This window comes from Uranotaenia lowii, chromosome 2, assembly GCF_029784155.1.
Source record: "Uranotaenia lowii strain MFRU-FL chromosome 2, ASM2978415v1, whole genome shotgun sequence".
Lineage (NCBI taxonomy): Eukaryota > Metazoa > Arthropoda > Insecta > Diptera > Culicidae > Uranotaenia > Uranotaenia lowii.
The window spans coordinates 410,784,989-410,804,980 of record NC_073692.1 but is presented as its reverse complement, the minus strand read 5'-3'; the positions used below and the strand labels follow the sequence as shown (position 1 = coordinate 410,804,980).

Below are 19,992 nucleotides of genomic sequence, written 5' to 3'. Positions count from 1 at the left end.
GCGAATGTGATGAAAATGGGAGTAAAGAACTGGATAGGTACCATTGCTGAAGTTAAAAACTGAAAATGATGCTGAATCAGAGCAATCGAAAGATTCTTAAATTGTTATTTAAAAAGGGAATTAAAGGGAATCTTTCTATTGCTTTGATTGAGTAGAATTATTGAAAAGTAGGCTCATAACAAATATTGAAGTGAAAATGTAAATGATGACCAAAATAAAGGTCATAACTTTAAGCGAAATTTCCGTTACTTCCGTAGCCTGATTTCTTCTGGTTTTTATTTCACCAGTTCCTAATTTTTGAAAATAATGTTGGAAACCCTGGCTTTAAGAGACAAGGGTTTGCATTTTGCTATGAGTATGTTAAATAACTCAACGAGCCAAAATTTCTTGAGCTTGCTGACTCATCAAAATTTTAACACTTGAGCCAAATGATGTGTATTGATTTTGCTATTGTGGTGCTGTTCGAGCCAACGCCTGCTTTCTTTGTGTACTAGTAATTATATTAAAGGGAGTGATGCGAGGATTATTGAAATCAATGTATGACGATTCTCGTAACTACCTATTAAAAGTAAATTTTACTTTTGACAGTAACTAGCGCTGGTAAATTTCACTAGTTACTAGAACCATCGAAAAATGTTTTTAATAATCCTCACGAAAAGCCCTTTCATTTGAAGTGACAAGCCTCTCATATGGCGTTTTTCCAGAAAATTCGAAATTTTACTATTTCATACTTACTAGTGCTAACACTGATTTAATAATACTCGCTACAAGCCCTTTAATAGTTACTAGTGCACAAAGCAAGCGAGTGTTGACTCAAACGGCACCAAAGGAAACGAGCTTAACAAATTTGAATCGATTGAGCCAACAAGCTCAATCTACTCCGGAGGCATAAGCTAACGTGTTCTCGAGCCAAAAAAAGAGCTAGATTTCTTCCAAAGAAGAGCTTAGCAATACAAAGCTCCGGCGACAAAAACGATAGAAGCCTCGTCGATTGCTTTGTAAGCAGAGATATGAAATAATGAGCACTGAAGCTCGCTGAAATGAGCTTGATTTTCAATCCCTGGTCACTGTAGGGGCATAATGAGAAACCCTCCCTGGGGCAGTATAGGCACCATTAATCGGGGCACGATGAGCGTTTTCTGTCGTAGAATCTAGCAGCGAGTTCAACTCGATAAGTCAACTGAATAATAGAGCTACAGCTTGGCTTGATTCATGTGACGATTTGGCCTATTGCTTAGGTGTCGAAGAATTTTTTAATACAAACAAATTCACACACACTCATGCAGTCCACGTTGTGCCCTCAACGGGCGCGGTTCGTTTTTGCATGCACTTGATTTGAACTGAAAATTGTGTAGTGATGAGAATTCTACGAGCAGCTATATTAAGATGAATTTATTTTACAGGGAGTAGATATTAAATGTTTTTAATAAATAATACTAGGAACAGTCGAATTAATTCAAAAATCTGTGAGATGATTTGGTGCGAGGAAGCAATGAGAAGACTCTTTATTGAACAGTTTATTTTTACCGCTGGGAGAAGACGAGGTGTTTTGTGATACCGAAACAAGAGGCTTGATTTCTAGTCGAAGATTGATTATTTCCTTAGTTTCCTATGAGTGTGAAGTTTGAAGAAAAATTCGTTGATTATGAGATAGTGAAAATTTTTTGAATACGTTCATTCAAGCTTGTTGTGACGCGTGTGCAAATTGGTTGCCTTGGTGTCCTGCGGCATGGTCATGGATTTTTCGGAGATTCGAAATGAAATCGGCGCTTGCTTCGATGGCTTTGTCGTTAAAGTGGGTAGAATTGTGTGGTGCGGGTGGGTAGTTTGCGAAAGTGAATCAAAAAGAAATGGAACAGGAAATCAAAGGGAATTGTCAGAAAGTGAATCGGAGCTAAGGAAAAAAATGCAGTGTCGCATGAGACAAAATGCATACTGAAATCAGATTTCAGGGTCAAGAATGCTGGAGGTTTATTTTTGAGAAGCCATGCTGTTGGGTATGTGGTGATTTGCATTAAAAATTTGCCGAACTATAGGATGCAAGTTAGCACATGCGTTGGCGAGACTGCGGTGAATCTGTACACCCAAGATGAATTATCTACATTCAAAAAATTCCCTCACACATTGGCCCTTATTCTGCGCCGCGCGTGACGTGATGATTGTCACCTCACCTCGGAGTCACCGTGAGATTTGTCACCTTATTCCCGGAGTCGATGTGGATAAAGTGACAGGAGCTCATTCTCTGGTGAGTGACTGAATGAATCCATGTGTCAAATTTGCTCGGTTTGCTTTTATTTTGTTCGCGTTTTCGAAATTTGATATTTAAAATCTAATAAACTAGTGCGAATTTCGGTTCAAAAAAGGCATCCGTCGAATTAACCGGTGTAAGCAAGCTGCACTTGGAGCTGAGGACCAAAGCGGATGTGAAAAAAAAGGAAAAACGATACGGAAAGATACGAAAAATTGACAAATCCGGAAGTCTACGGCAGCGGTCAGGCTAGTCAGCGCAAAAGTGGATTGATTCAACTTGGAACATCGGTGCCAACATTTGAAGCTTTTCAGGTTAGTATAGAAGCATTAATGATTTGATTGCAGATGGCAAAAATATCTTACTGCATTTGAATTGGTTTTGTTTCAGCACTTTATTTGGTGGTTCTGACAAGAGGAAAAGCGTCACGCTGCTGGGAGGAACCAATTATTTCTCCAGTCTGCTGGGTCCTACCAACATTGCCGCAACAGATTCCAACTGGAAGCGCATCAACCGTACCAACATCGGCATTTGTCATTCCGGAAAGATATGAAGAATTATTTCAATACAAAACACATAAATTCGGAATTTTTATGTTGTTTTTTTTTTATTAAAATTTAGATTTAGTTGGACAGTTCTTTAACAAAAAAAATTGTTATCAAACCACTAATTAATAGGAGAAAATAAATTCAAAATTAAAATATTGGATTCATAGGAAAAAATTAAATTTCAATTGCCACCAGAATTAAAGATTGAAATACAAAACTCTGGTTACATGGGAAAATTTCACGTCTTTTTCACATTTATTTGTTATAGAAATGCCTTGTATTAGAATTTGAAGTGAATCATACATGTAATTGGGTTCACATTCAAATGTATCGTATTTAATGCATATTTGAAGCCATTTTTCGACTAATTTTCTAACTCGTCGCTACCTGAAAAGGTACCGACAATTTGTAATTCAGATTAAAATTAAAGATTTTCGACTACCATCATGTCACCATCTACCGCCCAGTTAAGCGGTTTTTCAATTTCAAACATGTGTAATAAAAAAACGATGGCAGATTTTTTTTCGCTTTCTTTTCCAATACATCTCAAAACTGCTCTACTATCAATAAAAAATCTAGTGGAATGCGAAAAATGTACGCTTTTCAAAATAATTAACTAAATTTGGGGGAGTTCAACTGGCCCTATTACCGCCCACTCGACTTTTTCCGTTACCGATACTGTTTTCTTAAGGAAAAACTATCGTAACAACACGGAAATGGTTCTTTTTAGTATTTTTCATGTAAGGAACTGTCAAAACCATATTTTGGATCTTGAGAGAATACATTTTGTGAAAAATTTTCCGTAAATTTTGTACAAATTTAACAAAGTACGTTGACTGACAAAATGATGATTACCGGCAAACAGCCTCAACTAACGGTTTACTTTCAGCGATAAAACATCATTTTCTAACATAATCAAACTAAATGCTACTTAAAGTTTACACATTTGACACAATATATGCGTTAAAAACAAAGAAATTGTGCGTGACCGGTCATTAGGAGCAAACACTTTTGTTTACATACCAATTACCGCCCAACACTAAACGCTCCAAAAAACAACAACTATTGAAAAAATCGAGAATTTTCCAATGCAAATCTATTCTACGAAAATGAAACTATCGTTTCAAGTCGCTTTTAGATCAAATGTGTACTTTTTAGGCAACAAAAACCCTTTTTGCATCAGGAGCACATGAATGCTCAGTTCGCTAACAGGCGTCGATTTTAATAATTTGACCGGAAACGAAAAACCAAATATTTTATTTCTGGCTAGCGTTAGCATAATTAAGTGATGTTTTTTCAGTGAAATGGTCGAAAACTGATGCCAACACAGAATAGAAGTCTTATTTTTGGGAAAAACATTCCACTTTTTTCGAAATACACATAAAAGGGTGATTTTGGGCGGTATATGGTGACTGGGCGGTAAATGGCTACTTGATGGTAGATATGCGAATTTTTTTTTCTGATTTTTAGAAGAAAAAAAGTGGTTTTAAATGGAGAAAAAACAATTTTAACAAACTATTTTTGTTTATTTATATCTATTGTGTTACAATTTATTGTTAAAATGCCGCTTTGTTCACGATTTTGCTTAGATTTGTTCTTCGTCGTCACCTGAAAAGGTACCGACAATTGTCACCTAAAATCGTCACCCGAATGCGACGATTCTCACCCACGGTGACTACGAGAATAGGGTAAGAACTCACAAAGTTCACCCGAAGTGACGTTCGTCACCTAAACCGACTGCTGGAATAGAGTGACTTGGGTGACTCTACTATCGTCACGTCACTCGAGGCGCAGAATAAGGGCCATTATGTTTCTGGTGCTTTATTTGGCGAATGATGCTACTATCCGGATTTTAGAACAATCATAAAAAATCTATCATGAATGGTAAAAGAAAAAAAATCACCTCGTCCAGGAATCGAACTCGAGTCTTTTGATTACCTCTCCGACATCTTACCAATAGGCTAAATCGTCAGATGTAAACAAGACAAGCTGTAGCTCTATAATTTAGTTGACTCCATGATTAGGTAACGAGAGCAGGAATACGGGAAAAGTATTCAAGATCCAAGATCAGTATATGTATGAGAGAAGTAAGGAATCGAAGTCCAGAATAAGGATTAAGAATTCTTAATAAATTTTTAAGAGGAGAAATCACCGTGAATTTGTTTTTTATGAAATTAATTTGCGGCTTTATCGGTGAGGGTTAAAGAGTTGAAATGAAAGACGGATAGAAGATCAGAAGAAAATTTTAAGGTGGTGAAAAGAGCGAAGAACATTTGAAATAGAAGCTTGACCACATACTGAATTCTTTGTCCCACATCGTTTTAAATAATCGAAAATAGTTAGGCCAAGATTTCTGATCGTTGTCCGTATCCGACAACTCAATCCAGTTGGAACATACGCACAAAACGAAAATAAGAAATCTACCTAGCCATCGATGGAACGATATCGCACAATAGAAGACTTAACAGAGCAACCACATGCTAAATTTTTTGTCCGTTCGGCACACTCACATGGCGGTCGAACCATCCATAATTAACTGTATTGAAAAACGTAGTGCCTTCTCTATTGGGTACTACTTCTTCAATACAGTTAATTGATGCGGGACAAAGAATTTAGTATGTGGTCAAGCTTCTATTTAAAATGCTCTTCGCTCTTTTTACCACCTTAGAATTTTCTTCTGATCTTCTATTCGTCTTTCATTTCAACCTTTAACGCTCACCGATAAAGCCACAAATTAATTTCTTAAAAAATGCTTAATAAAGATGAAAGATATGAAATAATTAGGATCCATGATCAAAGCTTAGGGTCAAATATTAGCATCACGATTCAGAAAAGAACATTATTCAAGAACAGGTTCCTGTATCGGTATCAGTATTCGGTATCAGGATAAAGATTCACGATCCAGTTCAAGTTTCAGGATTTTAAAACTTCCTTCTATGGATTCTCAACATGCGATTGATTCAAAATTCTGGAGATAGAATACGCTTGAATAGTTTATGAGCCGTTTGATAAATGTTCAGATCAATGTATAGATAATTTCAATGACAAAAAAACTACAAACCATAGAACTAATTTTAAAAGAATTTCGAATCAATCAAATATTGCTACTTCTTACGATGACGATTGAATAACTTTATTACTTAAACCTAACAAACTAGCTAACGTTTCAATTATCTTAAATATATCGACAGTTACTGTCTATAATAGTTCGGAGTCGCAACACATTCGCTAAAACATTTTTTTCCTAGAAATAAGTTGAAACCCTCTTGGAATCCATCGCCAGTCCTTCCTTGGTCCAGAGCACGGCATCGTGTACGGTGGGAAACAGGGCACAGTATTCCTGATCGCCACCAACGAGTCCACACTTCACCATCACCTCATAGATCGGGGAAGCCATTCCGGCTATGGCCACCGAAACGGAAAGCCTTTCTAGATCAGCAATCAGTGATTTGATCATCGAACAGGCCGATGAGTCGATGTTGCTTACGGCACTGAAATCCAGCACCAGATATCGCAGGTTTTGGTTGGATCGCTTGGCCTCTTCCGGATCCTGTTTGCCCTGGTTGAGCTGCTTGATCTCCTCCAGGATGTTGAGTTTGAGTGCCTTGCACAGGTTATACTTGAATCCGGCTCGTGTGGCGAAATTCAAACTACCGCAGAAGTGGAAAATCTTCACGTTGAAGATTTCAACCGTCTGTTAGAGAGAAAATGTAAGTGTTGATTAAGACGTTTATCAAAATTTGTACTCACTCCATTGTATCGGTTGACATCCAGATAGAGATCGGTGTTGGGAACATTTTGCAGCAAACATGTATACGGCATCATTCCTTTGAAGAATATGCAGAAAACGCTGAGGCCCATGCCGACTAACAGTCCGATGTCGATGTTGACCAAGACCACAGTCAAAAAGGTGACCATCCAAAGCATGGCGTCCATGTAGCTCATCTTGAGGAAAACGAAAAACTCTTTGACCTGCATAAGTAATCCCTTCAGAGCAACCACAATAATGGCCGATAGAATGCACCGTGGCAGAGGTTCAAAGTACGGTCCAATCCAAAGCAAAACTACGGCCAGAATACTGCAGGAGATAACAGCCGACAGCTGCGTTTTGGCACCGACCAGATAGTTAACCATGGATCGAGACAACGAAGCCGACAGCGGCATACACGAGAAGAAAGAGCCGAAGATGTTACTCGCTCCCATGGCCAAAAGCTCCTGGTTGAAGCTGATCTCATAGTTTTCCTTCTGCGAGAAGATCATACCCATCGAGACGGAGATGGCATACGAAACGACCGCTATCGAGAAGCAGTCCAGCAGAATTGCGTTGAAGAGCGATGAATCGGGCATTGCGGGAGCTGAAACAGTTGTTTACAAATTAGATTCAGACCTCAGAATGACAAATTAGAAACGGTTGATTGTATAAGACTCACCTGGAAAACCGGTCGGAATGTGCCCGACAGTCTTGATCGAGTACGTTTCACCGATGCCGCAGTTGAAGGAAATGACTCGGCCAACAATCACCACAATCAGTTGAATCGGAATCGGAACGATAGTGTATTTCGCTACTATTGGCTGTTGGAGACAAATGAAATTTTGGAAGTTGAAATAAATTTTTCCGAGACTTTAAAAAAATTAAAATCTACCTTCAGATACTCATTGTTGATAACCAAAACTGTGATTGCGATTCCTGACATCAGTAAAACAGCGAGATTCACTTCAGTGATTTGAGCGATTGCGTGGTAATATGTCTAAAAAACGATAAAGCCATTTAGAAATTGTGTCTATAGATTTCAGGATTTTAATGAAACTTACTCTAACGATTTTGAAGTTACCAACTATGGGAGGCATGGTGAGGCCGAGGATTTCCTTGACCTGGGAAGTGAACACGTGGAGTGCCGCACCCGTTGTGAAGCCGGAAATGAGGGTGTCCGACAGCAGGTACGACATAACACCCATCCGGCAGCTGTACATGAGGATCTGTTGAAAAAATATATTATGTGAGAATTGAAAATCATCGTATCCCGTTGGCATATTTTCGATAGTACATTGAAACCTTTATAAAACGTTTTTTAAATCATTATTCTTCACATTTCATAAATTCATGAAGTTAAGCAATTGTTTAAAGTTTATACTCTTCAAATTGTTATTGTCAATCCTAGATTTGTTAGAGCACAGAGAAGGTAAAGCTTCAAAACGAGCAATCTGATCATAGCAACCCAGAGTGCATTTATACTAATCGCAGCAACTCAGAAACTTATGTCAAACATTATATAAGGTAAAATGATTGTAATAAAGATTCATTCCTTGTCTAGCAGTCATTAAATAAAGATTAACTTCAAGAGTTAACAACCTTTATAAGAGATTTTTCAAATTTTAAGCGGGTTAATACCACCTGATATTTCCAGAAGTCATAATATAATGACAAAATCTTCACAGCAAATTTTTTATTGCTGGAAACCAGCAAAATTTTGTTGCTTTTTGTCCTGCTGGTTTTCCAACAGAATTTCCAGCCATAAAAATTGCTGGAAACGCAACAGCAAACTCAGTTGCTGGAAAATCAGCAATCGTAAAGTGCTGGAAATCAGCAATTGTTTTCAAAAAGAACCGAAAATATTTAGATTCTAATTTAATTTCAAATTTCAATGGTTCTCAAACTATGTATAAATCGAAATTGTGTGAGTTCATGAGTCGAAGGTGTAATTTATTAGCATATTTAAATTAAAATAAATCAATATCCATCAATATCAATATTTTACCTTGCAACTCCGTCACCGTCATTGTTGAAACGACAAACAGTCTTCAAACGCAGCGAAAAAACTAACAAAACGTCAAAAAATCAAAGTTTGACAGGTCAATCGCTGGTTTTTCAGCAATGCAGGTCAAGTGCTGGAAAAATCAGCAAGACGGAGAATGTTTGCTGGTTTCCAGTAAAAATTTGGATTGATGGACATTTTTTTGCAATTTTTTTGCTGGAAATCGAGGCTAAAATTTACAGCGTTGGGATAACACTCAAGCAAAGCATAGTTTCTAATGGTATTATTTTAAAAAGGATCAGATAGCGCCTCTTTCTTGTGCTTTAATATCAACCTATAAATCCCAAATTTGTAATTGCTGGAAACAAGCAAATAAAAATTCTGAATTATTTCCCGCTGTATAAATTACAGGAAACGATCAGTCCTCAACTCAATTGCTGGAAAATCATCAATTATAAGTGCTTAAAATCAGCGATCAGAATTTCTGGATACAGCACTTTTTTTCAAAAAGACCGGAAATTTATTTATAAATATTTATAAATGAAAATTGTGTGAGCTATTTCTACTGCGGTGTAATTGATTTCAATACAGTCGAACATTGATAAGCGAGATGAGTAGGCCTTGGCCAATTCGGAGAGCAGGCGTTTTTTCCTCTCGTCGCAATAAATTTCGAAAATTGAAATTTTTATTTGTGAAAAGTGAATATAATCTTTGAAAAATAGCACTGGTTCATAAGTCAAAGTAAACACTAGATGCGCCGAAGTGAAGAAAAGTGGAATTCCAGGTAAAGAAAGTTGTTTCCGGAGATTCAGACCCTTAGTATTCAGATTGCCTTATCAGTTTGAATTTGCTTTCTTGTTCACATTTTGTTGAATTTTCTCAAATTAATTTTCATAAGGAACAGTTTTGAACAGCGTGGTTGAGAGAATTTCGAAGGGTGATTCAAATCCACTTAGGCGACTTCAACGCAAAGATTGGCTCCGATAATCAGGACCTTGAGCGCATCATGGGGCGCCATGGCCTAGGACAGATGAGCGAAAACGGAGAGCTGTTTGTAGAATTTTGTGGCAACAACAACATGGTGATCGGTGGATCGCTCTTCCCCCATCGACCAGCACATAAGGTCACTTGGGTATCCCGAAATGGCCGAACAGAAAATCAAATTGACCACATCTGCATCAGCCGAAAATGGAGAAGGAGCCTTCTTGATGTCCGCAACAAACGAAGCGCAGACATTGCATCTGACCATCACCTCGTCCTTGGCGAGATACGACTGAGAGTTGCGCGTGTCCAACGGCGCAAGGAGACAGTCGGGTGTCGATACGACGTCCGCCGGTTGGAGAATCCAGAAGTAAAAAGGGCATACGTTGAACAGCTAGAATCCCGAGCCCCGGAGCTGCCGACAGACGGAACAGTCGAAGAACAGTGGTGTGGAATCAAGAATGCCTTAACCACGACGAGCCATGGTACTCTCGGTAAAGTTTGTGGAAGACGAAGTGAATGGATGTCGGATGAAACCTGGAGGATGATCGATGATCGGAGAAAGGCGAAAGTCGGAATTGAGCAGGCATGTACCGGGTCAGCCAAAGCAGTCGCCCACTTACGATATGCGGAGCTGGAAAAGACAGTTAAACGAGCTTGTAGACGAGACAAGAGAGCCTGGACAAACTCCCTAGCCGAAGAGGGAGAAAGAGCCGCCGCCATTGGAGATTATTATATGATATTTCTCGCCGCCTTAGTGGTGCAAGGACTAATGCAAGAATGCCGATGAAAAACCGAGCAGGTCAGCTGCTGACAGATCGAACAGATCAGCTCAAGCGTTGGACTGAGCATTTTGAACAACTTTTCCGAGTTACAAATAGCAATGGCCAACAGAACCCGCAGCTCGAGGCGGCCACAGTAAGTCGCATTAACGGCGTCAACTCGGAAGCGCCCTCGCTGGCTGAAATAGAAGCGGCAATCAAAAACATGAAATCCAACAAAGCGCCTGGAATCGATTGCATTCCTGCTGAAATGCTGAAAGCCGACCCTGCCCTGTCAGCACAAATGTTGCACCGTCTTTTCGCTGACATCTGGGATACTGCAACATTCCCGGCCGATTGGATGCAGGGTATCCTCGTAAAGGTCCCGAAGAAAGGAGACCTGACAGAGTGCGGTAACTGGCGAGGCATAACGTTGATCTGTACAACCCTCAAAGTACTCTGCAAAGTGATCCTGAACAGGATCCAGGAGAAAATCGACGCTACACTCCGACGGCAACAAGCTGGATTCCGATCCGGACGATCATGTGTGGACCGCATCACAACGCTACGAATAATACTGGAACAAATCAACGAATTCCAGGACTCTCTTCTGCTGGTGTTCGTTGATTTCGAAAAAGCATTCGACCGACTTAACCATGAAAACATCTGGGCGGCTCTAAGGCGACGAGGGGTCCCAAAGAAACTAGTCCATCTCATCGAAGCACAATACGAGGCATTTTCGTGCAAGGCCTTGCACGACAGTGTCTTGTCCGAACCAATCCCGGTAACTGCTGGAGTGAGACAAGGATGTATCTTATCACCGCTAGTTTTTCTAATCGTAATGGATGAGATTCTGACTGGATCGATCGACTGTGCACCGAATCGAGGATTGCCGAGGAATCCTTCAACAATGGAGCAAGTGAACGACCTTGACCTGGCTGACGATATTGTTTTGCTCGCCCAAACACAACCGGACATGCAGAGCAAACTCGACGACCTCACCGAATGTTCCAAGGCAGCAGGTCTCAAAGTCAATGTCGGAAAGACCAAGTCGATGGAGATCAACACAGGAAATCCCTCCAGTTTCATGGTAGCTGGGCAACAAGTTGAGAAAGTAGCCAGATAACGCCTGATGGTGGTACCAGGAAAGACATCGAAACCCGGATCAGAAAGGCCCGTTTTGCATTTGCGAGTCTTCGAAACATCTGGCGGTCACGCCAGATCTCTCTACGAACGAAAATTCGAATCTTCAACTCAAACGTCAAATCCGTATTGCTGTACGGGTGCGAAACTTGGTGCACATAATATGCGATGACGACGCGAAAACTGCAAGTTTTTGTAAACCGCTGCCTGCGGAATATCATCCGCGCTTGGTGGCCTGGCAACTGGATCTCGAATGGGGAACTGCATCGCCGGTGTCATCAAAGGGCACTAGAAATCGAGATTCGGGAACGTAAATGGAGATGGATTGGGCACACGCTGCGAAAAGATGAAAACGAGATTTGCAGAGAGGCGCTAGATTGGAATCCAGAAGGACATCGAAGAAGAGGCAGACCCAGAAACTCGTGGCGGCGAAGCCTAGCCGCTGAAATCCGAACTGTCGACGAGAATCTTGACTGGGACCAGGTGAAGACGCTGGCTCCGGATCATCAACAGTGGAGGTCTTTTACCACGGCCCTATGCACCGGAGGATCGGCGCAGGACCATTAAGTAAGTAAGTAAGTAAGTGTAGCTCTAGAATTCGGTTGACTTCATCGAGTTGAATTCGCTGCTAGGTTATACGGCAGAAAATGCTCATCGTGCCCCGATTAATGCTGATTATACTCCCCCAGTAGGGGTTCTCATTATGCCCCGACAGTGACTAATTTTAAGCTTTGGAGAAAAAAAAATAAAATGCATTTCTAAACGTTTTTATCTACTATTTCAAGTTTAGCCAGTCAGGATATCGATATAGACTTTTTAAGTGCCTGAACACGAAACAGTGCAGTAACTCACAAATTGTAGATGCTTTCTATGATAAAATTAGCGCCCTTCTTAAGGGAGCCATTATGCCCTTATCTCCCCTACACTGAAGATTTCTATGCGGTTTTTTTACACGGCATTCTAGGTACTAGCATGGTTTTTTTACGTGGTTTACGCAATTAATACGGTTTCTTAGGGGAAGTTTTTTTTCAAACGAAAACACTAAGATTTTTTTTGAAGCTAGAAACATCTTACACAGTAAACGAAAATCGCCGAGTTCGGTAATTTTATTTTCTACCGGACCAGTTAATTCATTTTGAAAAGACGTAATTGATGTTTTTTACGTGATCATTCATCCTAACTTCGTCAATCTATTCTTGAATTACCGAAGTTCGTTTACTTCCAAGCCTTTCAAGCTGTCACTTTTCAGTGAAAAATGCTGAATAGACTGTGAAATAGGTTTCAGACAACATAAACCTCAAAATTTCGCGTGCTGTTGTATGAGTAGGATAAAAGCTTTCTGGATTTTGAAAAATGGTGAGGAATCGTGGGCAACCAAATCCAAATCGACCAAATAACATGCAAGGTTTCTGAGTTGACCCAAACTGTTATTTCATCATTCATTTCGTTATTTTAAAGTAATTTCAGATGAGGAGATTTAAAAAAGAGTTGTGTATGATCCAAAAGTTTCAAAAATCTGGTTCGTGAACTTTTTGGCAAAATTCCTTATATAAGATGGACAAAATATTTTTCATAACTCGTCATTTAACATAAAAAAAAAACTTTACAGATTGGAAAAACGTATTTTAAGTTCTGAATGCGTTTAAAAACATGAAAATTTTGGTGACCCAAGATACCCTACAAAATGTGGCCCACGATTCCCCACAAGCTATGATTTGCAAATTGGTTGCGTTTGTGTGACTTATTGATTTTTCATCAAAAATTCCTTTTCCACGTGAAAGAACATGGCAAAACTAAGATCATGAGTGTATGAGCATATTTTTGTTATAAACTTTAGATTCCCCATCGATGCAATTAGCGGGTGCATGTTTAATTATGTAAGTATTTTTTTAATTTTCATAAAGGTTGATAAATAAAAGAAGAATGTGATGCGTATTTAAGTCAACGACATATAGAATAATATGCTTACGCAAAGCGACGGCGATGATTGTTGGATTGAGATTTTAATCTCAACACACATCACATGGTTTTTCGGTAATCGTTACAGATATTTCGGTAATAATTACATGTATTTCGGTGAAAATTTGGAGTATTTCGGTCAACTCTACCAGTTATTTATTTTGCAAAAAGTATCGAGCTTTTATAGTTTTCAGTTACCAGCTTTTCGGTAATGAACCGGGTTGTTTTCTAATACAACAAGCTATCACGTTGTGACTGTCAAAATTTCGACAGATGATTAGGAATTCGGTAAAATAATTACTGAAAACGGTAATTTTTCTTTACTGTGTAGCTCTGAAACTTGGAAAATGAGTCCTGAGACCTTAGACCTAAGACATGGGACATGAAACGTGAGACCTGAGACTTGAGACCTGGAACATTAGACCTGAACCAGAAGATTGTAACTTTCAACTCACGCTGGACGCCTTTTTTATTTTATTTCTTTGAATATTTTGTCCCTTTATGTTTGCACAAACGTCAATATTTCTTCAATTACTTTGTTTTACTGCCAACTCCAAGAGTTGCCTTCCGACTTTAAAATCATGACTTCGAAGCGTGGATCGTAACTTTTGTTGGCTTCCATTTTTTTTCTTTGACTTGCAAATTTGATGATTGGCTCTTGATTATTGACTTCAGACTATCGTTTTTGACTGTTATCTCTGTTTCTGTGAACTCATGTTTTAGCCATTTTAGCCTCTAAAATATTGACTCCAGACCCTGTATGTGCCTGAATTATTTACGCTTTGCTCTTGATTATTTCTGTTTAAAGTTTTCCATAAAAACAGGCTCGTGCGAAGGATTCGTCCAAGGGGGGCGGCTATTCGAATTTCAAATTTAGCTAAAAATAATAGAAATACCAAAACTTAACAACGAAAAAGGAATTTCTAACACTTTTTTCACTCATGATTACCCCACAAACTAAAAATAAATTGGACTAACAAAAAAAAATTAACTTTCACATCATATCACAATGAAAGTTTAAAGTTTTCGGTAAATCATCGATAATTATTTTTCAAAATGATGTTCTTTATTCTGAACTAGAAATTTGTTGCAAGAGAATTTCTAAGCTCATTTAAAATAAACGTTTCAAAAACACAGAGCTTAAAAGAAATCTGGATTCTAAAATAAATGTCCAATCAGATAAAAAACTAACCATGATTAGTTTTTAGGCAAATGATAGTAATTGTTAATTTATATTTATCTTAGTTAAAATTCTTTTCTCATTTTCAACTGAAAGGTGATTGAAAAATTCCATTGTAGTATTGAGAATTTGAACAAAAAATATTTAATCGCGATTAAAAATGTGAATTTTTGATAACTGAAAACCCAATTTCAACTTTGAAGTATTTATTAAATGATTGATGGTTTAATTTACTGATAAAAAGAAGAATAGATATCTATATTTATTTTTATTTAGAAAGTGCCAGAGAAAGAAATCAGAAAAAAACCTATTTATTGAAAAATAAACGTCTTGAATAGTTCATTTTTGAAGTTCAATATAATAACGTCAAAATGGTTTATTTCGTGAATGATTAATGGAAACTGATAAAAATTAGAAGATAAAGAGTTCCAAGTTACAACAAATTTTGGTAGAACAAATCTATGTATATATATAAAAATGGATTTCTGTCTGTCTGTCTGTCTGTCTGTCTGTCTGTTCCTTATAGACTCGGAAACTACTGAACCGATTTGCGTGAAACTTGGGGCAGGTGGGGGTATTGGAGGCAGGGGAAGGTTCCTATTGTGGTTTGAGACCCCTCCCTCTCTCATGAAGGGGGGGAGGGGCCTCCCAAACAAAAGACAATTTTTTGCATAACTCGAGAACCAATCAAGCAAATGGTATCAAATTTGGCATGGAGTGGTATTTGGGAACCAGGAATATTTCTATGAATATAAGGTACCCCTCTCTCCTCTCAGTGAGGTGATAGGAAGGGGCGAGGGGAGCTACCTTACAATTTTTCATATAACTCGAAAACTAATCAAGATATTGGAACCAAATTTGGCATAATAAGGTATTTGGATACGACAAATATTTCAATAATTATTTGAGACCTTTCCAGAATGGATACATAAAGAGAGAAGAGGGCCTCTTTTATATTTTTTTTACATAATTCAATAACTTACTATGCAAATAAAACCAAATTGGGCATGGAATGGTATTTTAAAACGAGGAATATTTCTATGTGAAACAATTCCTTTCTTGCAGTACCCAAGTAACCATAAGCACTAAAATCTAGCACCAATTCTGCTCTAGCGTCAGCTATATAGCTTGATTCTGTGCATCATTTTAGCACTGTGAGCCAGGTTTGGCGAAATTAACTGCTGCTTTAGTGCAGAAACTGGTATAACCATATAAAAGCACTGTTATAGCATTGGTTGATGCTATAGCGTTGGCGGGCAAAATGCTGGGAAAATGCAAATGGCGTTCAAATGAGGTTCGACCATGCGGAAAAAAATATTTTTCGGATTTTTGGTTCCATTTTTCTGCCATGATACTTAATTTGTAATTATTTTTATATTCGCTTATGCATATTGAGAAGATCTCTCGGATTGAATTTTCTACATGATATTTTTTTTTTATTTTTCAGCTGATAATCTGGAATCGAACTCATGACATATATGGCTCTGACATTTGACATTGACTTTGCCTGTGAACCTATCAGGTCCGCGTTTAATCTATGAAAAAAAAGACCTATTTGAATCAAATTTCTAGCAACCGGTGCCCTAAATTTGCATTGATTCAGCATCAATCAATGCTTATGTGCTTTGGCCTAATGCCACTGTAGTGCTTACATAGTGCTTAAAAGCATTAAAACAAGCTTGTGTGATGCCAATTTAATGCTTAGAAAATATAGCATTTGTTATTCTGATTTAGAGCAATGTTGCATTTCAAAAGCATTGTGCAAAGCTGATAAAATGCTAGTTGCATTTTAAAACGGTGGTATAATTCTAAAATGATGCAGCATAGCACTCGAAGGGCTGTTGTAATGCAAAATTGCACTTGACGTGCTGATATAGTGTAATTTAGCCTTTGAATGCTGGTGTAAAGCTATAAAAATGCAAAGCTTTAGTGCTTATGGTTACTTGGGTAGAAGGATAGAATTGGGAATATAGGAAGGGAAGAGGTAAGCTTACATTTATTTTTTTTTTTTACAAAACCCGAGAAATGAACAAAACTTAACATGGAAAATCATTTTGGTATGATTCTATGATTATATGACACAGCATCCTCCTTCCAGTGAGTAGGTACATAGGGGGAGGGAGTGGGTCCATATGGCATGGAAAGCTATTTGGTTACGAGATATATTTCTACGATTGTTATAGACCCTTACGCTTTACAGTGTAGAGAGGGGAAGAAAGGGGAGGGGGGTCTCCATATAAGTTTGGTTGTAAAGCTTGAAAACTTATCAAGCAATGGAACTATAGTTGATATAAGAGGATTTTTAGGTACGAAAAAATTAGGTAAAATTATTAAAGATCACGACCCCCATTTAGCAGGGGGTGATGGGAAGGACAGCAGGGGCTTTCTTATCAGTTTCTTAGCATAAAATCAGATCATATTAAGCATAAAAATAACCATATTTTATAAGGTAGATTGTTTGCGTATGATTATTTTGAGACCCTCCGAGCTCAGGGCGAAGCTTAAAGAGACAGATTAGAATTATTAGATCTTTAACACAAATTTTAGATCAAGATTCAAAAAATTAGTTTCAGTCAGCTGCAGCCCTCATTTTATAGCGGCTGCTTTTGAATTATGCCACACAAACAATAAAAACTTGAATATTTTCTGAAAATACCATTTGTTTTTGAAAGGTGAGCAAAGCACACCGGGTCAGCTAGTCAAATATAAAGTTAAAATTTCGCATTAAAATTAAGTTCAAAGTTGCTACATACTTAAAATCATGTTTTAAACTTTTAAAGATTAATTTAAAAATCATGATCGATTCTAAAAGACGATGTTATCTAAAGAAAATTAATGAAAGGTTTTTTTAAATTTTCAGTCACATGTTTTAAAGTTCAAAATTACAAGCTCTGAGAATTTTGTCACTTTCGATTGAAATATTGGGTCCTGGAAAGAACAGAAGGTTGAAACTTAGTTTTTCTTATTAAAAATTAAGGGCTTATGTGTCAAGTACACAAAAATTTAGAATTCAAAAAAACAAATTTGTTCCTAAAATTTAAATATTTCTACTAAAAAAAATCGGCAAGTAATATTGGAAAAAAATTGTACTTTAAAATTCGGTAAATTTATTTGAAAATTTAAACAAAATATGAAAATGAAAAAGATAAGTTTTTAAAAACATTTCAGGAGGTTTTTTTTTAATGAACACGTTTCAGCGTAAGAATTTACATAATTTCATTGATGACTCAAGTCATTCATTCTGGTGCTTATTTTTTTAATGATTGATTTGGTTGATTTTAGCGTTCTGATCTAGAATCTTTTGTCAAATTTGGTCGAACACTTTGAGTTTTGGTGATAAGGAGTTTTAAAATGTATCAGTTTTAAGTAAAATCAAACATTGATAACTGATTAACTAACCTACATAAACGAAAAAATCTGATTCTGATTCTGTTTATCCATCCATCTTCATCCAATTAGATAAAAATGATGCACGATCTAAAAAATGTAAAATTTATCAATAAAAAAAATGGAAAGATATCATTACAAGTACTTTTGACTTAACTGTAGAAAGTGTAAAAAACTTGATCTAATTTAACACATTTGTTGAAACCTGCAAAAAGATTACATGTTTGCTAAAAATATATAAAATTCAGTTTAGTTTAAAACTTCTCAAAAAAATTTTAAATGAAAAAAGTAAAAAAAAAAACATGAAACTTCTATAACTTTTTTCGCGGAACTCAAAATTACTTGAATTCTTGAAGAAAGTTGATAATTCATTTGAAACTTTTATTTTTGAATGATATGTTTTTGATTTGAGTTTTTGTATAAACAATGCAGGAATTTCTCAAATACTTTTTACTTATTTTCAAAAGCCATTTTAATAACAAAAACTGATATGAATATTGCATATTCAGATACAGGGCACCCAAATTAGTCGAAATTACCTTTTTGATTCATTGCACCTTAGTTAATTATGTGTTGTGTTGAGCATGCAATTAGAACCAAAATAAGTTTAAATTCGTAAACGTCAAATAGTATCGTAGATCGAAATGTCTCAAGCCAAGGGTGATTTAAGACTAAATTCCGCCGGAGGCAAGAAAAATTTCTGACTGGCTTGTTAAATTTGAACCTTTTGAATTTATCCTAAGATTTGCTTTCAATTACTAACCTGCATAACTCCAACGACGAAACAGACGGCCGTGGCCACCTGCACCGGATCCCTGGTTGGAAGCCCGGCCATCGCGGCTCCTGCAGCTCCCGCCGTGGCATTGGCCGCCCCTGTCACAAAAGCATTGCCAGCAGTCGAATGTGTCAGCACCACTTTTCCCACCATGATCGAGATAACCGCAAATGTACCCATCGAATTGTGCCTCGAAGTTCCCAACATAAAGTAGATCAACACCGGGAAGAAAGCCATGTAAATCCCGACGATCGGAGGAACCGTGGCCAGCAAGGCGTAACCCATACCCTGAGGGATGTGCATGACCCCTACGGTGCAACCAGCTATGAGATCAGCAACGAAGTCTCTCTTCCAGGAATATTCTCTTAGCCAAACGAGAATAGGAAAAACACTCTTGACAAAGCCTAAACAGCTGAACTTGTCCGCTTTTCGGGATATTTTCTCACACATATGCCGTTTGGGAACATGATAGTCCAACTTCCGGTTCAGTTCTTCTTGCTGGAATCGGGGCCTCGAAACGATCATCGGCGGGATTCCAACACTCTGTTTCGGTGAACCCGGTTCACTGGCATCTCCATAGTACTTTGTTTTACTGTTGTTGCTGCCTCCATTTAGATTCGGGGACCCACTCTGGCCGTTGGGCATCTGGAAGCCAATGCTGGTACGCGATGGGCGACCCATTTTTTCAACACCCTTAAGTTAAATCACTCACAAATTTCGAAATCACAAACTTTTGCTACAGTTTAAAAAACGAAGAAGAGCTTAAACTCCGATCGGATCAGACGACGATTCGCGAATGGTCAGAAAATGCCGCGATCAGTTGCCATTAAAGGACACCATTTTCCGAAAACCACACTCATTACTGAATCGCGATTCGCTAATTGGACCACCTTCTCCCTCAAGCCTTCCCCGTTCATAAGAGAAGATTCCGGTGGAAGATGGTCAACAATGCATTAGCACCCGGTCACAAAATTTTAGACACCAACAACCGGGTGGTGGACGAATTTCGCTAATTCGGTCGCGAGTTTCGGATATGTGTGAGACCAACTAGTGAGAATTGGGGCTAATCGATTTTCTGGAGTTTGTCCGGTGCTTTGAGGAAAGTTCTGGAGCAGAAGTGTTCTAACTATGTACTATCTGGGAAGTGATCCTTCGTTAGTTGTCTTGTCTTGATGATGAGTCAAGGTAGAACAAAGGACAGGTCAGTCACGATCCTCTTTTTGGGACGAGGTTTTCGAGAATCAAGGGTAGAACAAC

At 38.0% G+C, this 19,992-nt stretch overlaps 1 protein-coding gene across 1 annotated transcript; it reads right to left on the bottom strand.

The window, feature by feature from the left end:
* Positions 1-5,861: 5,861 nt before the first annotated feature.
* On the bottom strand, positions 5,862-19,522 carry LOC129748072 (sulfate anion transporter 1-like). Its single transcript, XM_055742542.1, has 6 exons — positions 18,724-19,522; positions 7,609-7,773; positions 7,440-7,544; positions 7,227-7,368; positions 6,547-7,151; positions 5,862-6,490 (listed from the first exon to the last, which is right to left on the bottom strand). The coding sequence occupies exons 1-6, from the start codon at positions 19,414-19,416 to the stop codon at positions 6,041-6,043; spliced, it is 2,160 nt and encodes a 719-aa protein (XP_055598517.1). The 5' UTR covers positions 19,417-19,522; the 3' UTR covers positions 5,862-6,040.
* Positions 19,523-19,992: the final 470 nt, after the last annotated feature.

What these genes read in the sequence shown, in the direction of transcription:
- LOC129748072 (XM_055742542.1), bottom strand. Translation starts at nt 19,416, where the DNA reads ATGGGTCGCCCATCGCGTACCAGCATTGGCTTCCAGATGCCCAACGGC. An exon ending in TCGTCGTTGGAGTTATGCAG is followed by an intron (nt 7,774 to 18,723) that starts GTTAGTAATTGA and finishes TTTTTTCAACAG; the next exon opens with ATCCTCATGTACAGCTGCCG. An exon ending in CATTCCGACCGGTTTTCCAG is followed by an intron (nt 7,152 to 7,226) that starts GTGAGTCTTATA and finishes CAACTGTTTCAG; the next exon opens with CTCCCGCAATGCCCGATTCA.